At 40.0% G+C, this 23,034-nt stretch overlaps 1 protein-coding gene and 1 non-coding gene across 2 annotated transcripts; one reads left to right on the plus strand and one right to left on the minus strand.

The window, feature by feature from the left end:
* Positions 1-343: 343 nt before the first annotated feature.
* Positions 344-450, minus strand: LOC141654397 (small nucleolar RNA R71). The gene has a single exon (XR_012547958.1). It is a non-coding gene; the product is annotated as a small nucleolar RNA R71 (small nucleolar RNA).
* A 21,481-nt stretch (positions 451-21,931) lies between these two features.
* Positions 21,932-22,819, plus strand: LOC141651556 (uncharacterized). Its single transcript, XM_074459260.1, has 2 exons — positions 21,932-22,339; positions 22,388-22,819. The coding sequence occupies exons 1-2, from the start codon at positions 21,932-21,934 to the stop codon at positions 22,817-22,819; spliced, it is 840 nt and encodes a 279-aa protein (XP_074315361.1).
* The last annotated feature ends 215 nt before the right edge of the window (positions 22,820-23,034 follow it).

Below are 23,034 nucleotides of genomic sequence, written 5' to 3' on the forward strand. Positions count from 1 at the left end.
CACCGCGGCCATGCTTCCGGCCGGAATCACCACCACTCAAATCACCGCGCCGGAATTCGAGATCAAACCGGCTTTCATTAGCCTTGTGGAGAGGAAGCAATTTGGAGGAAGTCCTTTGGAGGATCCCAATTTGCATGTTCAAAACTTTTGTGACTATTGCTCCATGATTCGCCAAACTGGTGTCACCCAAGCCCAAATAAGGGAAATACTTTTCCCTTTCTCATTGAAGGAAAAGGCCAAGCTTTGGATCAATAGCCTTGACCGCACCGCCATGGGAATCACCAATTGGGAGACATTAGCTCTTGCTCTTTATCAAAAGTTTTTTCCACCGGAGAAAACTCAAACTTTGAGGAGCCAAATCACCGGATTCCGTCAACAAGCTCTTGAGAGCTTATATGAAGCTTGGGAGAGGTACAAGGAGCTTCAAAGGCAATGCCCACATCATGGGCTAGATGATTGGTTTCTAGCAATAACATTCTACAATGGATGTTGTGCCGAGTCCCGAAGGATTCTTGATTCCGCCAACAATGGGCGGTTTGATCAAATTGACACCGACCTTGCTCATGCCACGATCGAATCTATGGCGGTCCATGATGCTCAATATTTCAATTCCCGAGCTGTGCCATCCAAAGGTAAAGAAGAATCCTCTAACAACTCCGTTTTGCTAGCTCAAATTGCCTTACTCCAACAACAATTGGCGGAAAGAGATGCTAAAGATTCCATCCAACAACTCAATGTTGTATCTTCAACAAGCCAAATCATTGTTTGTGACGGTTGTGGAGGTGCGGGTCATTATGCCGCTCATTGCCGAGCCCCCATCGAAGAGGTAAACGCTTTTCAAGCTTTAAGACAAAGTTTATATCCACCGGGTACATTTTCCAACACTTATAACCCAAATACAAAATTTCACCCGAACTTGTCTTACAATAGCAACAATGTGCTTAACCCTCAACCCCCACCACAACAAAATGCCTATGTCCCTCAACAACAAAAGTATATCCCTCCACCGGGTTATCAAAATCAACGAAGGCCCCCACAAAACAATTACCAACAAAATCCACCACAAAATGGCCAACAAAACAATCAAGGAGTTGGTAAGCTCGAGGGCATGATAATCCAAATGCAAAGGGAATTATTGGCTCAAATTCAAAAAAATGATCAAGCTCATAGTGCCGCGGTCAAGATGTTGGAACAACAAGTGGCTCAATTAGCCGCTTCTAGCTCTCAAAGGAAGAATGGTCAACTACCTCCCCAAGGTGAGCAATCACATGAAACCGTTAATTCTATTTCCTTGAGAAGTGGTTCAAGCTATGATGGGCCATCCATGACTTTGGATGAAGAGGTGGTTGTTAAAAAGGCTAAGCTTGGGGGAAATGACAAAAGGAAGACTAGTGAAGAGCCTATTGTTAAAGATCCTGTGTGCTAAAGAGGAAGAGCAAGCTTGATGCCAAGAATGTTGAGTCTCCTATGCCCAAAGAAAGTGATGAGGTAATTGTTGAAGAAGTCTCTCCTAATGCTAAGGAGAGTGATGCCGTTCCAACAAAGGTGAGTATTCCCAATGAGAATGAGAAAGATGTGGAGGATGCTCCTCCAAAGGAAGTTGTTCAAGTACCATTTCCGCATCGTCTAGCAAAGCACAAGGAAGAAGGTAAGTTCGGTAAGTTCATGGAAATTTGTAAGAATTTGCAAGTCACCATCCCATTTATGGAATTGATTACCCAAGTCCCTTCTTATGCAAAGTTTATGAAGGAAATTCTCTCAAAGAAGCGATCCTTCAATGAGGTTGAGACCATTGCTTTCACCGAAGAGTGTAGTGCACTCTTACAAAACAAGTCTCCCCCGAAACTTAAGGACCCCGGTAGCTATTCTATTCCTTGCACTATAGGCAAATATACCATTGATAAGGCCCTTTGCGACCTAGGTGCTAGTGTAAGTGTCATGCCCTATTCCCTTTGTGAAAAACTTAACATGGGTGCTTTAAAATGCACAAGTATTACATTGCAAATGGCGGACCGTTCTTTAAAGCGACCTCTAGGTGTCTTAGAAGATGTTCCCGTCAAAGTTGGCAAGTTTTTCATACCCGTTGACTTCCTCATACTTGATATGGCCGAGGACTCACAAACCCCAATTATATTGGGTAGGCCATTTTACGATTTGCGGGTGCGTTAATTGATGTGAAAAATGGGAGGTTGACGTTGGAAGTGGGTGATGACCGGGTTTCCTTTAGCAAAAACAACACCATTAGAAGCCCAATGTTACAAGAGTCTTGTTATTTATTTAACACTATGGACTCTTCTTATGCCTCTACTATGCTTGGATCCTCACTAATGGATCCGTTGGAGGACGATGTTGGTGTTGTTTGCTTTGTAGGTGATGATGTTAAGGGCGCTATTGCTAAGAGTGCCAAAAAGAAGAAAAGGAAATTTTATTTGAACAATTTCAAATGGTTGCGGAATGCAAAGATAGCTATGCAATGGAGCTTGGTTGGTGGCAAGCTCAAGAACAAAACTTGACTCAAATAGCTTCTTACGTCGTGCGGGACGTTAAACCAGCGCTTCTTGGGAGGCAACCCAAGCTTTTTATTGCTTTTATTTATTTTTGTTTTTAATTTTCTGCAATTTATTGTTTTTGTAGATTAGTAATAAAATGCTCGACTTGATGATGTTTCTTTTTGTGATTTTTAGGTGAAAATGAAGGAAGAAGAATTAGAAGTAAATTTGACACGCTTCCACATGCAACAACCCCGTTCGGGGACGTGGTTTTCGAAAAAGAGAAGGAAATTGAATCAATTGCGGAAAAGGGTCAAAGCATGAAGAGGAGGTCAACCCCGATCGGGGTTGGTGGCCCCGATCGGGGTTGGTGGCCCCGATCGGGGTCGTGGTTCTGTGATTTCCCGACCTTCTTTTTATACGGGTGAAAAAAAAAGGTGATCAAATTCTTTCTATTATTTTCACACCCGATGGTATTTTCTCTTCTTTTCTCTTCCATATTTCTGCAAGTTATTTACCTTAATCACAAAGAAACATTCTCATCCCCCGGATTCATGCTAGCTTGGGGGAGTTTAGCAAGTCGAGTATGTTTTTAATTGCTTTGCATATTAGTTTAGATCTTGCAACCCATTAAACATTATCTCTAGTCCTTCCTGTTTTGTGCCTTGAGCCATTTTTATGGTTTGATTGGGTGATTTGGATAGTTGGCACATTGAGGACAATGTGATGTTTAGCTTGGGGGGAGATATTGCATTTGCATATAGTATAGTTTGCATGTAGTGTAGAAAATTTGAAAATTTTTGAGAGAAATTTTTGCTTTGTGCTTGCTTGTAGCCTACTTTCCTCTTTGCTTATCCTAATAATGGCTTGTTGCTAATGATTTATTCTTTAATGATGGGATATTAGCTACATGGGGATGTCTTGACATAGTAGGTGGGAGATGGAGAATGAACCGAATAGGCTTGATCTTGACTTTTGGCAAGCTACAAAATGGTAAGGAAGAGCCTCTTTTTGACCGATGCATCCATATCCGGTCTCTCATAGGTGAGTGTAGGTCTCCTTATGATGTGTGTTTCATCAAAACGCACAAGTATGGTTCTCATGTCATCTCTTGGTAAGCATGCATTCACTTGTTATAGCATTTTGGAGCCATTCACATGAATATAATTGCCTTCTTGACCCCTTCACAAACAGTTTTCCCTAGCTACATTATAACTTGCCTACCTTGTTGAGCTAGTATCTTGTTTGGTCTTGTTTGGGTGCTCAATTGGGATTTGTTTCAAAATTTGAATATCATGTGAGCTTGGTCTTAATGCTCAAGAAAAAAAAAAAAGAGAAAAAAAATGAAAAAGTTGAAGTGATGAAATTGGAAATGAAAAAAAATAAAGATGGAAAAAATGAATGAATGAGAAAAAGCATGAAAAAATGAGAATGAAAATGAAAAAAAAGTATGCATTGAAATGAAAAAAAAAAGAGAAGAAGAAGTTGATGTAAGAAGCTCTCATGCATTATTCATTTATTTTGGAGAGTTTTCTTATGATTTGAATTGCAAAATTGGGTTAGAATTGGGATTGAGCACCTTTACATTTGGTTGTTACTAGCTTGACATTAGCTCCACAATCCATAATTCATTTGTTCCCCCTTCTTACCCATTACATATTGCCTTCTTCCTACCCATTTGGCTTCTTTATCATGCTTACATTTGCTTGTTTTGGCTTACTAGATTTGACATGTTTACCATATTAGATTGCGGGCACATTATTATAAGTTGAGGATAGTTGAGTGTTTATTCACAAAATTGTCCTTTCACATAAAAAGAGTTTTGAGTGCCCCGCGAGAGTCCATAAGTCAAAAGATCATGCAAGAGCTCAAAGGTTCATTCAAAGTTTTCTATGCTACGCCGTCATGTAAATCTCAACCATGCTTTGCTTTATTCCTTGCCCATGTTGTTTCGGGTTTTTAAATCATTTTGCATAGCTTGTTTGGATAATGCAATTGATGGGAATTGGTTTCTTGCTTGAGGACAAGCAAGGGTTTAGCTTGGGGGAGTTTGATAAGTGCATATTTTATATACTTTCATCCCCTATATTAGCTCCATTTTATTTGTTAATTAGCACTTATCATAGTGTCATAAGCTAATATTTGATGTTCTAGTGTATTTGCTTGTCTTAACATGTTTTTGTAGGAATCTAAGCATTTAGAGGCTTTTTCCTATCATTTTATACACTAAGTTCATTAAGCTAATCAAGACCAAGTATTGGACTAAGCATGGAGCATTGGATTGGATTTTGCATGAAGAAATTGATGGATTAGTATGAATAATGCAAAAGTTGCCAACAAACAAAGTCAAAGCCCAAATGTTCAAGTCCAAGTCAAGGTGGAAAGCATAAGATTCCAACATGCTTAGGATGCCTTTTGGGAGCTCTAAAGATGTTAGATGAAGCATTTACCCGGGTGCATTAAGGGTCATTAATCACGCACATTGGATTCCTCACGCAATTAAGTGAGGAATTAAGAGAAAATGCCCGGATAACCACGACCCCGATCGGGGCCATGCAACCCCGATCGGGGCCACAGTCATATTGATGGTTTACGTTATGCTCTCCTCTCCTATAAATAGGAGTGGTATTCCGAGGCTTGGATCATCCAATTTTACGTCCAAGTTTTAGTTTACAATAGCCTTAAGCATTATAATTCTCTCAATAGTTTTCATATTAGTTTACAAATTAGTTAATCTTGTAGTTGTTCAAACATTTGGTTCTAAGTTATTTCAAGCTTTTGGTTATACATTGTTCTTCCATACAAGTTCTCTATTATTAAGGTATTTCTATTTCTAGTTTGCAATTTACATTTCTATTTTAATTACCACATAGTTTATAATCAAATATTCCATTTTACATTAGCATTGTTCTTTTCTCATGTTATATCATCCAATTAATATAAATCTTATAACCAGGTTTAATATTTCTTACAATATAATTTGCAATTTACATTTTAGTATGAGTAGCTAAATTTCCTAGTCTAAGGGCTAGGGGAGCCATGCATAAAATTAATATATAAACATGATAAAATAAGTTAATAATAATATTGTTCATATTGCTTCTATCACATGCTTGCATCGTCACGTTTAATCGTTGTTTAAGGCCTTATTCAAATGATTAAGTTTGTTCATTCATTCTATAAGTCGAGAGGCACGGAATTGAATTAGACTAAGCATGTATAGTAGGACGACCTAGTCATGGACGAGAGTTTCTCTAGGACCCGGTCTATGGTTGATGCTAATGCCGCAAGGTGGGTATCTTTAAGCCTAAGCAATTGACAATGTTATTAGTACCGAATTTATCATGATCATATGTTTATCTTTGCATGTGTGACCCGAACCCCTTAGACTCTCTTTATTATATAATTTACATCATTATTGTTATTAATCACCAAACAACCAAACCAAACCAAATCGTAATCGACCTTGATAAAAATCTACCCATAGCAATTCACAAAGTAATTCCCGTTTCCTTGTGTTCGACCCCTATTACTACATTTATTTGTGTTTAGGGAATTTATCTTTGCATAGGTACGCGATAAGCCTATCAATAGTATGGAAAGTATTTGTGTGGTTAATAGTATGGAAAGTATTGACAACGGTTGTTAAACAAAAACCGTTGTTAAAACGTTTTAACAACGGGTTTAAAAAATAACCGTTGTGATTACTTTTCACTAACTTTGCGCTAATTTTGCGCCAAATTATTAACAACGGTTGTGCATGTTTGACCCGTTGTTAAAAATTATAACAACGGTTATATAACCATAACCGTTGTAATTAATTTTAGTAAAATTCGCGCCATACGTTCTACAACGTCTATGGTGATTTTCGTGAATAAGCATTGTTAAAGGGGCGTTGTAGTTGCTTGGATTTGTAGTAGTGTTCGTGTTATCTTGGAGACTCTGCGTAAGCATAAATGGTATGCTAAATTCTCAATGTGCGAGTTTTGGTTAAAGGAAGTTACCTTCTTGGGTCATGTGATATCGGGCGATGGAGTTATTGTTGATCCGTCGAAGATCCGAGTTGTGGTTGAGTGGGGAAGTCCGAGGAATATGAACGAGGTTCGGAGTTCCTTGGTTTAGCTAGGTATTATCGTCGGTTTGTTCATGACTTCTCTAAGATCGCGAGACCGATGACTCAGTTAATGAAGAAGGAATCCAAGTTCATTTGGACCGAGGCTTGTGAAGCTGCTTTCCAGGAGTTGAAGAAGAGGTTGACTACCGCTCCTGTATTGACTCTACCTGAAGAGAGCGTTCAGTTCGATGTCTTCTGCGATGCGTCAAAGTTTGCGTTGGGTTGTGTCTTGATGCACAAGGGTAAAGTTGTGGCTTATGCTTCCCGTCAGTTGAAAGTTCACAAGACGAACTATCCGACTCACGATCTTGAGTTAGCGGCAGTGGTGTTTGCACTTAAGCTTTGGCGACACTACTATTATTAAGTCTCTTGCAACTTTTACACGGATCATAAGAGCTTGAAGTATATCTTCACTCAGAGAGATCTTCACATGAGGCTGAGACGTTGGTTGGATCTGCTTAACAACTACAAGATTGAGCTGCAGTATCATGAGGGTAAGGCAAACGTGGTTGCCGACGCTTTGAGTCGCAAGGTGTGTCATGTTATGAGATTGGTGATGGTGTTACCTGATGACTTGAGTCGAGAGTTCCAGAAGATGAGCCTTGAGGTAGTTCTTCCTGGTACTTTAGATTTGAGTGCGATGGTTGCTGAACCCGAGATCCTTCATGAGATTCGAGTTAAGCAAAGAGAGGATGAATTCTTAGAAGGAGTTCGAGTCGCTATAAGCGAAGGACGCGCAAAGGACTTCGACGTTGGACCTGATGATGGTCTGCGATTCCAAGGTCGCTGGTGTGTACCTAGCTGTGAGGTCTTAAAATGTAAGATTCTCAAGGAGACTCATATTACTCCCTATTCGGTTCATCCTGGTGGTGATAAGATGTATAAGGATCTGAAGCTACGGTTTTGGTGGCCGGGTATGAAGAAAGAGATCGCTGAGTTTGTGAGTCGTTGCCTGATCTGTCAGAAGGTCAAGTTTGAACATCAGAGACCTGGTGGTCTAATGCAACCTTTGGAGATCCCCTCATGGAAAAGGGACTCGATTTCGATGGACTTTGTCATGGTGATGTGAACATTATTTGCGCATATTTAATCCCCTAATTGAGCCTATTTTGCATACTATTATAACATTCTATGGCCATTTTATCCGTCAAAACCTTCCTATTTGCTTTTCTATCGCATTTCATATGTTTTGTAGAAAAGGAGATAATAAGGCGGAAATTCCCGTCTTTCGTGCATATTTGGAAGCTTATTGATGATATTAGATGGACTAGTATGAAGAGGAGGCAAGAATAATGACCAATGATGTAGGAATAAAGAGTTTATAGAAGGGTCATAAGGTTTAAAGCAAGGAGGAAAAGAGGGAAGGCACTTCATGAAGAATATGGCTCGGAACGCAAACCAAGAGCTGCTCCTTTGGCTCTGAAAGTATGCTAGATGGAACGGCGTCGAAAAATCAAGCGATCTAGGCTTTTGAATCACTCCAATAGGAGTCCGGATGAGAAAATGACGCCCGTTTTACAATCCGAGGTCAAACAAAGAAGCTGTTCGGGAATCCGCGCGTCCCGAGAAGAAGACGCTCGTCTTCCCTAATCCGCCCGGATTGTCCCCAATCCGCCCGTCTTCTGGCTGGGAAAAACAAGAAAATTCACTGGAGGAGAATCCGCCCGGATTCCCTATAATCCGCCCGGATTCCCCTTCCACAATCCGCCCGGATTCCCTATAATCCGCCCGGATTGCCCTTCCACAATCCGCCCGGATTCTCTTGAATCCGCTCGGATTCCATCGCCAGAATCCGCCCGTCCCGACTCCAATACGCCCGGATTCCTTCACAGCATGATTTCGTCTTCTCCAAGCTTCAAAGAAAGACTCCCTTCCTCTGAAAAATACCGGAGTCTCCTTGCTCAATCTAAAAAGTGTAATTACTAGTTTAGCCCTTAGTTAACCCTAATGCATCCACCTAATTTCCACTATAAATACCCCATTTGTAATAATCCTTGGAAACAAGTTTTTAGAGTAGAAAATCCTTCTTTAGATTAGATTAGGAGTAGATTAGAATAGATTACTCTTTAATCTTTCCACAAATTACACATTAATCTCTCTTTAATTATTGTTCAAGTTTATTATTCAAGTTTATTATTGGGTAATTGAAGATTATTGGGTTATTATTGGGAGATTGACAACCTTCCATCAATCAATCAAGTTTCTTCTATTATTCTTGCTTTATTATTTGGATCATCTTAAGTTGGTATAATTCCTTTACCCTTTAATCTTTATTGTTCATTTCTTCATTCTATTATCATGTTTATACTTGTTGTGATGATTGACACCATTAATGACATGTTTCCCATGATAATGAGTGAGTAGTTACTTAGCTAGGATTAATGGGTAATTAGGGGAAACCAACATGGGATTGATTCATGCTTAATTTAATATGCTTTCATGGTTTATTTGCTTGCTTGTTTTGATCTCAACTCATGCACATGTTATGTTTGATGAAATGTGAGCCTATGAATCCTTGCATTTTTTACCCATCACCTATCTTTTCAATGAGACTTGTAAGATATAACCCAACTCGAGTCTTGTTAGACCATGCATAGAAGTTGAATAGGAGGAAAGTAAGTCGACTTGTAGGTGTTGTACAATCTAATCGATTCGGCTCCGGGACCCAACTCTTCCTATGAACCGTAAGACATAACCCAACTCGGTTCCCCCACAACAATAATTGCTTGCAACTTTGTAAACATGTTTGTATGATCAACACCATGAATCCCCTTTGACCCCATGATATCCTAGCACTTTTAATCATTTGTTTACATCCTTCCTTTTATTGCTTGTTTTACCTTATTGCTTTTATTAGTTTAGAACACAACTACAAACCCAAACAAATTGTGACATTAGCATAAATTGAGATAGATAGACTTAGAACCCAAAGCACACCGTCCCATGGATCGACCTCGACTTACCGCTAACTAGTTGTATGTTGAGTATTATAAATGTGTTTGATTGGATGAGTGACGACATCGTCCGGATCAAAATGGCGCCGTTGCCGGGGACGGTGCTATGTGATTAAGTTCTTACATTGTTTGTCTATTTTAATTTTGCCTTCACCTTGAGGAACTTGTTCCTCAAGGATTGTTCTTACCGTTTTGTGTAGTTTCCATTCTTGTAGTTGTTTACTTGTCTTAGCCATGATGACCCAAGACTTGACATATGGAGTATGTGGTGAATCTTTGGAGTACGACTATGGGTATGGGGAGTTTGAGGAGCAAGTCAACACAAACCTACCTTATTATTTGTACAACGAAAATCCTAACCACTACCCCAATTTTTCCCACCGAAATTATCAAACCCATCAACATCAACCACTCACCCGGTACCCATTTCACAATGAACTTCAATTGCCACAAAACAACCACTTTCACACCTACCCACAACAAAAAGATGAACCCATCCAAAACATGATTCTCCAAATGATGGGAGATCAACAAAACTTCTTCAAACAAATGCTAGAAGAGAGCCGAAAAGAAGATAATGTTCTTAAAGACATTGTTATCCAAAGAGAGGAGTTGAGGATTCAAATTGCCCAATTAAAAGAATTCCAAGCAAACACTCACCACCGTTCTTTGGATATTGAACATAGATGCGAGTTTGAAGTAGTGACATTTGACATGGAAGATGAAAAGTGGGAAGAGCCAAATTCTTTGAGCTCTTGTGACTATGAAAGTGTTGTGTTCGATGAAGAGGACATGAGGTTGAGCAACCCAAATACTCTTAACCTTTGTGAGTATGAGGGTATGTCTTTTGACGTGAACGTTGAGGTGTTGGAAAAAGAGCTAAATGAAGCCCCCATTTATGATTCGCGTGAGGATAGCAACAATGATGATGAGCCTAGAGGAGGGATTCGTAAAATCACCCTACTTGAGGAGCCTATCCTTGAGGCATTTGAGATACCCTATTATGAAGAAGACCGTCCTTCCTTTATCCTTCGTGAAGACCACTTGGCACCTCTCATGGAGCCAATGATCATTGAAGAGGATATGTTAGACCTTCTCCAAAAGGCCAAAGTTTCTTACAAGAGCTATTTGGTGAGAAAGCTCAATGAGAAAATTGCTCGTGAGGCTACTTGTGAAGATTTGACACTCATGATTTCAACTCCTATGGTATCCGATCATCAAAGTCATGAAAATTCTCTTCCTACTCATGAAGGATTGATAAATTCAAATGCTATCGTCATCACCAAAATAAAAGAAGAAGTTGGTAAGTGGAAGGCCATGGATGGAAATGAACCACACTTCATGCTTAGTTTTGGCAAGAATCATGGGTGTATATATTTGAAGCATCGGGAAAACTCTAACGCTAAAGAGAAGCCAAGAAAAAGAGCATTCTACAAGCTTCCTTGGCCAAATTTCATATTCAAGTTGAGCAACCCATACTTATGCTTATTTGGAGCTTGTTCACAAGCTTTTGATCTTTTATTAAGAGCTTTGAGCTCTATGGATAAGAGTCCCTACAAATTGAACTAGTTTGGTGGAGTCCTACCTCAAAACCACCATTTGTAAGATATTTCTTGAATCCTTTCACTTGTATAATATTGTACATTTCCATTTTGCATTTAATTTCTTGCATAAGAGAGAAGAGAGAGAGAGAGAGAGAGTCATCTTACATGTTTTATGAGCAAATTTCAGAAAAAGATAAGGAAAAAGAGAAAATCAGTGAAAAAGGGGTATGTTGCTTCATCAAAAAGAAAGAAGGAGAAGGAGAGAAGAAGAAGACGCCGGATTCCAAAGAATCCGCCCGTCCAGGGCCCGCGGGAAAGAAAAAGTTGAAACTGCTGAAGAATCCGTGCGGATTCTAGAAAATCCGCCCGCCCCAGACAATCCGTCCGTCTTCTTCACGGGACGCCCGTCCCGTGTGACATCCAGAAGCAAGATTTTGAACTGTGTCAAAATCCGTGCGGATTATAGAAAATCCGCCCGTCCAGATCAAGCCGTGCATCCTGAAGAAAATCCGCCCGTCTTTTCCTCGCTTTTGACCAAAGAAATTCTCGTCCTAGAATCCGTGCGGATTCTACCAAAGACGCCCGTCTTCTTTCCCGACAATCCGCCCGTCCCGTCTTAAATCCGCTCGGATTGTACTGTTTACACGGATAAAACGGGTTCGATCCAATCTTATCCGTTCGGATTCCCTACTTTTTCTATATAATCACCCCCATTCTCCCTCATTTTCTCACCTTACCAAACCCTAAAACACTCATCTCAATCCTCAAAATCACCCTCCAATCCTCAAAAACACCCCCATCACCAATATGAGCACCAAAGGAAAGGCCAAGAAATTGATTGAATCAATCGGGAAGAAGCGCAAGGGATCAAGCTCTTCAACACCACGAGAGGTAATACTACCAAGGAGCACCCGACCCTTAATGAGAGGAGGCATTGAGCAACTCAATAACTTCCAAGAAGTGATCTTCCTATCCGACGAACACCGCGAAAAATTCGTCGAACTCCTAGGTAAGAAGTACGAACCTACTCAATTTGTTGATACTAGGGTGTTGGAAATCCTTAAGATAAGGTACCCTACCGAGATGTTCTTTAATGGCCTTGGCATTGGGAGCTTTTTCCATGCCCATGAAGAGACTTACCTTAGTCTCACACTTGAATTCTTGAGTAGCCTTCGCATTGTGGCGGATACCCACAACAATGTAGGCATGGAGTTTAGGTTATGCAACCTAGACCATGTTCTTTCTCTTCAGGAATTTGCCTATGTTTTCGGTCTTGAGGTACCCACCGACTATACCGAAAAGCCCGATAATTTCAATGTGGACTTTCTTTGGAAAGCTATCTCCGGGAGGGACTTTACCCATATAAAGCGTTGCTATACATTTGCTATCCAACATCCGGTGATTCGATTCACCGAACGCTTTGTAGCCGGTTGCATCAATGGGAGGTACGAGCAAGATCGGTGTACTCTCATCGACTTAACTTTTCTTGAGTCTTATTTGAATGTTCGAGCGGTGAGGCGTTATAACTTCAACACGCCACTTGAGATACTTACTAGGTTCAATGATTTTGCTCAAGGGACCACCCAACTCAAAACCTTCGTGATGGGAGGTCTAATTACAATTTTGGCCAAACACCTTTGCCCCGGGTTCAATGCCCGAGGAACCTATATCCCTCTTGAAGGGAGAACTTTAATTGATGAACACACCATCTTCCACAGTCACCGGTGGTGTAACCACACTCGAGATGGGAGTGTGGAGTGGCACACCAAGGGATGCACCTCAATGGTCCTTGAGGGATGGAAGATACCGGGCATTGACCCAAGATTGAGTCCATACTCTCCTCCACCAAGCTACCTCCTTGAAATCCAAATTCTTGATAATCCCCCTCAAAGGGAAGAGCCACACCGTCAACCACCTCGTGGAGGGCCGGGTGCACCTTTTCGCCCACCTTCCTACGTACCTATCCCGCCATACCCTACTCCTTATACCGAATTTCAACCGGCAATCCCCAATACCCCGGGTATTAATGATTTGATGGCACTCATGAATAGAGTGGACCTTGGGGTGCATAAAGGGAGGGAAGACAACTACTTGGCCCTTTACCCCAATACTATAACATGGCTCAACAAGGGTATATTGACCCCGATGGTCCTAAACCCTCTTGGGCACAACCGGAGCTCTTGTTCCCAAATTATGGGGACCAAGCTTGGGGTCGAGGAGACGGAGGGCATTCTAGCCAAGGAGGAGGGTACTCGGGTCAAGGAGGAGGATTTGACCAAGGAGGATATTGGGGCCAAGCACCCGGATATGATCAAGCCGGAAGTTCTCATGGTTATGGCTATGATCAAAATGAGGATGACGAGTGAAAGAGGCCTAATTCACCACTTCCATTTGTATGATACCCATCTCTCCCTCTCTCTTTTGTATATACATTGCATTTAGTGTAGCTTTTGCATGCATTTGTATTATATTCCATATTGCATTTACATTAGTTAGTTTATATAGTATAGTTGCATTGTATATATCTCACATGATTCATGTAGATAGTTGCATATAGATTAGAATTCATGAATTGTCACTAATGGCCAAACCTATTCATTTCTACACTAGAAATAGTGTTTAAATCGGTTTGGGGAGGTTTGATCATAAGTAACCATAGTTTAAAACATGCATCATATAGTATAATTTAGATTGCATTCATTTGTTATATATGTCATATAGAATTGCATTTAGTTAGAGCATGCATTCATTCATATCATATCATTGCATTTGTACTTTATTTCAAAAAATCAAAAAAATCCAAAAACATGTTTTTTTTTTTCATTCCTACTCCTACATGTACATTGAGGACAATGTCCAAAATAAAGTGGGGGATGGGAATTTATATTCCAAAATACATAAAAATTGAAAATTTTCGAAAAATCCCAAAAATACGTTCTTTAATTTCATAAAATCAAAAACCATAAAAATTTGAAAAATTGAAAAATCCAAAAACAAGTTCATTTCCTTTGTAGTGTAGACTTGTATATATTGTTTTGTCTATATTGTGTTTGTTCATCCCTTTTCACATTGATTGACTACGCCACATCCGAGACATGAGGATATTGAAGACCGCATGGTATGATCTTTCCAATCTCCTTTTTCCTCTTTATGTTAATGACTATGTGGCTTTATTTTGATTGATGCGGTAAAAACAATGTGAACTTAGGACTTGCATTTAGTTTATATGGCATAGTAGTTGGTAGAATCATTTGTATTAGGATGTATATATGTTAGTTGCATCATGGCATGTAGTTTGCATGTTAGAAAAATTTTGCGAAACCGTCTACTTGGGAAGCTTGACAAGTGTATATAGGCCCTAGTAGATGCTTTTTCCTCTTAAGACTTTGCTTGTTAGAATACTTGTGAAAACAACCTAGGATGTGTCATGCTAGTATCCTTTGACCTATGGATTAAGGCCTAGTCAAGAGTACCTTGTGGTGTGATAACTCCTTGGCTACCGTTTATTCCAAGGTGACCCTTGAAACCATGCATCCATCATCCATGTTCTACCACATTTTGTAATCAAAGGGAATGGGCACAAAAAGAAATCAATTTGAGTTCAATGAAATGAAAAGTGAAAGAAAGTTTGCAAAAATGCATCAAATGAAAAGAGGAGCAAAAGTAGACTCCTAAAGCTTCAAAAATAAGGCACCCTCCCTACATATAGAGTGACTTTGAAAATGTTCAAAAAGAAATGCAAAGAAAAGTTGAAAGTTGTCAAGTGTTGAAATGCCAAAAATCAAAAAAAAAATGGCAAGAAAGTGTTCTCGAATGTTATATGCCACAAGAAATTGGGGGGAAAAACAACAATGAAAGCAAACTCCCAAAATGAAACTCAAATACTATCGATCCCTTTTCCATCTTATCCATTTTTGTGCATGGTAGAGAGGGGACGACCCTTCTTCTTGTCTAGGCAAGAGGGGGAATTCCGCGATCCTCCAGTGTTTCTAACACCATAGGGAGTCTATTCTTGACAAAAGCATTTAACGATTGAGGACAAAGGTACCCTAGCTTGACACATTTTGGAGGTGATTTATTGGTATCCTTCTAGGCTTAGTAGTTTGAACAAATTACATCTATGAAGGATTGTGTACCCTTGAATTGCTTCCCTTGTAGATAATTTCCGCCACTTAGATGAGGAAAGTGGCTATTCTTTTGTAGATGCATCCATTACTTGATTTTGTGTGCTTAATGTTTGGATGTGTCGCCATTTTGGCAAGACCCACCTTGCCTTGCAATAAGGCATCCTACCTCATGGTTGTCTTGTTGTGAGTTGAAGGGGCGGAGTGAGACCCGCTAATTGTCTCATATCGGTTATGTTATTAGGTTAGTTTAAATAAAGGTCTAGTTTTAGTCACCTCTTTACTCGGGACGAGTAAAGGTTCGGTTTGGGGATATTTGATGTGAACATTATTTGCGCACATTTAGTCCCCTAATTGAGCCTATTTTGCATACTATTATAATATTCTATGGCCATTTTATCCGTCAAAACCTTCCTATTTGCTTTTCTATCGCATTTCATATGTTTTGTAGAAAAAGAGATAATAAGGCGGAAATTCCCGTCTTTCGTGCATATTTGGAAGCTTATTGATGATATTAGATGGACTAGTATGAAGAGGAGGCAAGAATGATGACCAATGATGTAGGAATAAAGAGTTTATAGAAGGGTCATAAGGTTTAAAGCAAGGAGGAAAAGAGGGAAGGCACTTCATGAAGAATATGGCTCGGAACGCAAACCAAGAGCTGCTCCTTTGGCTCTGAAAGTATGCTAGATGGAACGGCGTCGAAAAATCAAGCGATCTAGGCTTTTGAATCACTCCAATAGGAGTCCGGATGAGAAAATGACGTCCGTTTTACAATCCGAGGTCACACAAAGAAGCTGTTCGGGAATCCGCGCGTCCCGAGAAGAAGACGCTCGTCTTCCCTAATCCGCCCGGATTGTCCCCAATCAGCCCGTCTTCTGGCTGGGAAAAACAAGAAAATTCACTGGAGGAGAATCCGCCCGGATTCCCTATAATCCGCCCGGATTCCCCTTCCACAATCCGCCCGGATTCCCTATAATCCGCCCGGATTGCCCTTCCACAATCCGCCCGGATTCTCTTGAATCCGCTCGGATTCCATCGCCAGAATCCGCCCGTCCCGACTCCAATACGCCCGGATTCCTTCACAGCATGATTTCGTCTTCTCCAAGCTTCAAAGAAAGACTCCCTTCCTCCGAAAAATACCGGAGTCTCCTTGCTCAATCTAAAAAGTGTAATTACTAGTTTAGCCCTTAGTTAACCCTAATGCATCCACCTAATTTCCACTATAAATACCCCATTTGTAATAATCCTTGGAAACAAGTTTTTAGAGTAGAAAATCCTTCTTTAGATTAGATTAGGAGTAGATTAGAATAGATTACTCTTTAATCTTTCCACAAATTACACATTAATCTCTCTTTAATTATTGTTCAAGTTTATTATTCAAGTTTATTATTGGGTAATTGAAGATTATTGGGTTATTATTGGGAGATTGACAACCTTCCATCAATCAATCAAGTTTCTTCTATTATTCTTGCTTTATTATTTGGATCATCTTAAGTTGGTATAATTCCTTTACCCTTTAATCTTTATTGTTCATTTCTTCATTCTATTATCATGTTTATACTTGTTGTGATGATTGACACCATTAATGACATGTTTCCCATGATAATGAGTGAGTAGTTACTTAGCTAGGATTAATGGGTAATTAGGGGAAACCAACATGGGATTGATTCATGCTTAATTTAATATGCTTTCATGGTTTATTTGCTTGCTTGTTTTGATCTCAACTCATGCACATGTTATGTTTGATGAAATGTGAGCCTATGAATCCTTGCATTTTTTACCCATCACCTATCTTTTCAATGAGACTTGTAAGATATAACCCAACTCGAGTCTTGTTAGACCATGCATAGAAGTTGAATAGGAGGAAAGTAAGTCGACTTGTAGGTGTTGTACAATCTAATCGATTCGGCTCCGGGACCCAACTCTTCCTATGAACCGTAAGACATAACCCAACTCGGTTCCCCCACAACAATAATTGCTTGCAACTTTGTAAACATGTTTGTATGATCAACACCATGAATCCCCTTTGACCCCATGATATCCTAGCACTTTTAATCATTTGTTTACATCCTTCCTTTTATTGCTTGTTTTACCTTATTGCTTTTATTAGTTTAGAACACAACTACAAACCCAAACAAATTGTGACATTAGCATAAATTGAGATAGATAGACTTAGAACCCAAAGCACACCGTCCCATGGATCGACCTCGACTTACCGCTAACTAGTTGTATGTTGAGTATTATAAATGTGTTTGATTGGATGAGTGACGACATCGTCCGGATCACATGGGTTTGCCGAGGTCGCCAAGAGGAATGAATGCGATTTGGGTCATGGTTGATTGTTTGACTAAGGTCGCGCATTTCATTCCGATGAAGGAGACTTGGAGTCTCGAGGAACTAGCGAATGCTTATCAGCGAGAGATTATTCGTCTTCATGGGGTTCCTAAGGATATCATCTCTGACCGTGATCCGAGGTTTTGTTCTCAGTTTTGGAAGAAGCTTCAGTTGGCTTTGGGCAGGGAGCTTAAGATGAGTACGGCTTTCCATGCTGCAACTGATGGTCAGACTGAGCGTACGATTCAGACGCTCGAGGATATGTTGCGATCTTGTGCTTTGGAGTTCCAAGTTAGTTGGGAGAAGAGTTTACTGCTTGTGGAGTTCTCCTACAATAACAATTACCAAGCTAGTATTCAGATGGCTCCGTTCGAGGCACTTTATGGAAGGAAGTGTCGTAGTCCTTTGTGTTGGGACGATTCTTGTGAGGCTGTCGTTCTTGGTCTAGAGTTGGTTCAGGAATCGATTGAGCAAGTGAGGTTGATCCGTGAGAAGCTTAAGACAGCCCAGAATTGACAGAAGACGTATGCAGACTTGCGGCGTAGGCCGATTGAGTTTGAGGTTGGCGATAAGGTTTTTCTTAAGGTTTCGCCGATGAAAGGTGTTAAGAGATTTGGGCTTAAGGGCAAGCTTAGTCTTAAGTACATTGGACCGTATGAGGTGCTCGAGAGAGTTGGCGAGGTAGCCTATAGGTTGGCTTTACCTCCGAATCTGTCGAAGGTTAACGATGTTTTCCATGTGTCGCAGTTGCGTCGTTATCGCAGTGATCCTTCTCATGTTCTACAGGCTGATGTTATCGAGATTGAGCTTAACCTGACTTATGAGGAACGTCCTGTTCGCATTTTGGAACGTCAAGAGAAGAGGTTAAGGAATAAGGTTATACCTTTGGTTCGGGTTCTGTGGAGGAGTCAGAACTTTGAGCAAGAGACTTGGGAAACTGAAGCGTCTATGTGAGAGAAGCGTCCATATCTTTTCGAGTGAGGTAGTTCTCTTATCAAGTTTCGAGGACGAAACTTTTTTTTAGGGGTTTGGATTGTAACACCCCTAATTTCCATAATATAATTCCTTAATTTTATTTTCCCATATTTTATATTTTATTTTCCGAGAAAATATCCGTCTCTTGTCTTTTTAGCCCGTTGGGTTCGAAAACGGTGAAGACCCATTCTTTTCTTGGGCTTCACGTGTGGTTTAGTATATATGGGTGAGTTTTGGGCCTAAGCTTGAAATAAACCCATGAGCCTCTCTATAAATAAGAAGGGAAACCAAACCCTTGCTTCTCTTTTCTCAAAACCCTAAACCTAATTTCTCTCCTCCTCCTTCCTCCTTTGTGCCGTGTGCCTCCACCTTTCCTAGGGTTTCGTGCCGCATCTCTTTCCTCCTTCCTTCATCATCTTTCGTGCTTAGATCGATCCTACCTCTTGGATCTAACTTTCCACGTTGTAAGTTTTACGTCTTTCGCGTTGTTTTTATAGTTTTATAGTTTTATATCTACCGTTAGCGTTTTAATTGGGAACGTGTCCCTTTGGCACGTGTGGTGATTTAATAAAGGCGTGGAGACTTCACCTGGAGAGGATATCTACATCGTTGAAGATGATCTCTAGGATTTTTTCTGCTAAAAAGGTAACTAGGTGTTTTCCTTTAATTGTGTTTATGCCAATTGATGTAAATAATATGATTTAATAATTTCTTTGTATGATTGGTACATGTATAATTGTTTATTATCATGTTAATTATATTTTCGCATGTTTGTATGTGTTTTAATGCATTAATTATATGTCATACGTTGCTTATGCGTTAATTATGGGTGTCATGAGCGTAATTAGGGTTTACGAATGAAACCCTAGTGGCGGCATGATAGGCGGCCAAGAGTGCTCTCCAAAGTTATAGCTAAAGCTAGTATAACCTTGATGATGATTCAAGTGTGATAGCTAAAGTTAATACAACTTTGGGTAGTTACTCTAGTTATGGTTGTTTGAGTTATAACCTTGGAAATATGAATTCAAGGTTATAGCTGAATCTACTATAACATTGGATACGAGTTAAGGTTATAGATGAAACTAACATACCCTGAGATTTATGGCTCAAGGTTATAGTTGGAACTAATATAACTTTGAGTTACGTGCCAAGGTTATGGTTGAGGTAAGTGTAACTTCAAGTTATATATGTCGAAGTTATAGTCAAGGTTACTATAACCTCGCACCCAGAGTTTATGTTATGGTTAGGGTTACTATAACATTGAATGGTTAATGTTAAAGTTATAGCTGAAGTTACTATAACATTGGTTGCCTATACTTGTTTCATATGTTATGTGATGTTTGGTTGTTATTATATAATGCTATGTTTCATTTGACGTTGGTTATTCTTGTTCATATGATAAGTAGGGTATTTAGTTATACTATCCTGTGAGTTGAGTCGTGATGTTGTTCACGTATGTTAGTACAGTCAGTTATACTGTGTATTTGTTTGTTGGCTGGTTTGAATGGATGACGGTAGTATCAGTTATATACTATCAGAACGAACAAACGCTACCCTTCGGGGACTGGTGAATGGTCTATGGTCAGGAGGGGGGTGGGGGTGGGGGGGCTAACGAGGCAGTGCGTTAAACGCTCTGTTCCCCGAGTGTCATTCGGTGTACAGTTATTGCACCATGAGTCTGGCCAGGTCTTAGACATATAGGCAGTGGTTATACGCTATACATAGTACCTTGGAGGCAGTGCATTATACGCTCCACACCGATGGAGGCATTGCGTTATACGCTCCATCAGCTAGAGGCAGTGCATTATACGCTCTAGCAGTTAGAGGCAGTGTGTTATATGCTCTAACGGCGTTCACTCTATTCGGCTATGCTTTGATGATAGCTTTGTGCCTTCTGTTGCTGTGGATCGTGTGTCACCATGTTTGCTATGCTTTAATGCTAGCTTTTTGCCTTTCGTTGATGTGGGTCTTTTGTCGTTACTAGTCTTGTAAGTGTTCATGGTCTAGTGGTTGCATATGGTCTAGGTTTGCATGTTTGCATCCGTCTAAGGTAGATGCAGTTATGGTAAGTTTGTGTTGGGTTTCATGAGTATAGATGATCTCACATATTTACCGATTTTACATTTAAATTGTTATTGATTGTTGGTTATATTATATTCAATTGTAGTAAACATGACTGGGACAGCATCTAGTTACTCCCGACTGAATTGTCGACCACCTTCTCAGGTTGATCGGATTAATTAATTAATTGTATAACGATATAGATTAATTAAATCCTTAAATAGAACAAATTTTATCAATGAGTGAGTGTTATATATCTTATTGGAATTTCATTAAATAAGATTCAATTTAGTAATTAATATGTTATATTACTAAAATTGACTAATGGTTATGAAACATTTGAGATAAGAGTAATTAGTTAATTATAATTACAAAATGTTGTACATTATATTAATTAGACTTAATGTGACCCATTTTATACATATGTAATTGTGAATTACTTGTTAATTTGTTAAATATGCATTAATATGTCTAATGACATGTTACATGTCACATGTCACAACATATTACAAATGACAAATTACAAAAATAAAATGGAGTCCATTTTAAGTGAAGGGGCCGGTTTCATGGGTAGTTTTAGGTTGTATGTAGTTGATTGTTTTAATAAGCTAAACACTATCATTACACCTAATGCAACCTAAACCTAATCTAAAGTTTTGGTAAGACCAAAAGGAAAAAGAAAAGGCTACAATTCCCTTCCCCATGACAACCTACCCGGCCCTTCTCCCCTTATTGAAAAACCTGAGCAAAAGATTGCTAGGTTTGTTGAGGGTCTAGATCCTAAGATTGCTAGCAGGGTAAGGATGAAGCAGGTGTGGTCATTTGATGAAACAGTCAACCTAGCCTTAAGAGTTGAGAAACAGGGAAAGGTGAAACCTTTAACACCCAAACTCTCCACCTGACCAACATTCAAACCTTATACTGATGTTAAGATCACTGAGACACCTAAACCAACAACCCAAACCACGGAAGACAAGGGGAAGGCACCTTTTACCTCAAAAGCCAATCCTGCTGTGACAAGAGACAAGATAAGATGCTTCTAGTGCCAAGAGTTTGGTCACTTTAGAAAGGACTGTCCTTCCAACAGGGCTCTTATCCTGATGGAGATTAAAGAATGGGAAAGGGAGGGTCTCATTGAGTATGAGAAGGATGAAACTCTGGTCTTAGAAGAAACAGAAGAGGAGTCAAGTCAGGGACAAGTTGTTGCTCCCCGTGACACAGGACACAACTTGGTCTTGTGGAGGGTTATGCACTCTCAACAGGCTCCTTTGGAAGCTGACCAGAGGTCCCTAATCTCCAGGACAGGTGCACAGTCCAGGGAAGGGTTTGTAACATGATAATTGATGGGGGAAGCTGCACTAATGTTGCTTTCACTACCTTGGTTAGTAACCTGAGCTTTCCTACCCAGGACCACCTAAACCCATATAAGCTGAGATGGTTGAACAAAGGATCGGAGGTGAGAGTTGACAAAAAGTGCATTGTGTCATTCTCCATTGGGAAGGTGTACAAAGATGAAGTAATATGTGATGTAGTGCCCATGGATGCCTGTCATCTCTTGTTGGGAAGACCATGGGAATTTGATAGGAACACTACTCATCAAGGCATGGACAACACTTACAGTTTTAAACACAATGGCATGAAAGTCACCTTGACACCCTTGCCACCAAACCAGAGAAATTATGGGAGTCCCAACATGCCTGAGGAGCTGAATGGTGTACTATTTCTATCCGAATCAGCTATGGTATAAGAAATCAAGCAAGAACAGCCTATATTGGTTCTGCTGTCAAAGGAAGTTCAGAAAGAAGAGAGCAATGAGGTGCCTGCAGAAGTTAAACCACTAATTCAGAAGTACAAGGATGTTTTTCCAGCTGAGTTACCTAGTGGGTTACCCCCACTGAGAGGGATTGAATATCACATTGACCTGGTGCCTGGTTTTGTGTTGCCTAAAAGACCAGCTTACAGATGTGATCGCACTACAACCAGAGAGCTGCAGTGCCAAATTGAAGAACTGATGGCCAAGGGATTTGTGAGGGAGTCACTGAGTCCATCTGCAGTGCCTGCCTTGCTAGTACCAAAGAAAGATGGGACTTGGAGGATGTGTACTGATAGTAGAGCAATCAATAACATTACTTTCAAGTATAGCTTTCCAATCCCAAGATTGGATAATATGTTGGATGAGCTTAGTGGAGCCACTGTCTTCTCAAAGATAGATCTCAAATAGGGTTACCATAAATTTAGGATCAGGGAGGGAGATGAGTTGAAAACTGCATTCAAGACTAAGCATGGCCTCTATGAGTAGCTGGTTATGCCATTTGGGCTCTCTAATTCCCCTAGAACATTCATGATGTTGATGATAGAGGTACTGAGACCATGTTTGGGCAAATTTGCTGTAGTTTACTTTGATGACATTCTGATATACATCAGCAACTCTTCTGA

This window comes from Silene latifolia, chromosome 4 (genome assembly GCF_048544455.1).
Source record: "Silene latifolia isolate original U9 population chromosome 4, ASM4854445v1, whole genome shotgun sequence".
In the NCBI taxonomy this organism is placed as follows: domain Eukaryota; kingdom Viridiplantae; phylum Streptophyta; class Magnoliopsida; order Caryophyllales; family Caryophyllaceae; genus Silene; species Silene latifolia.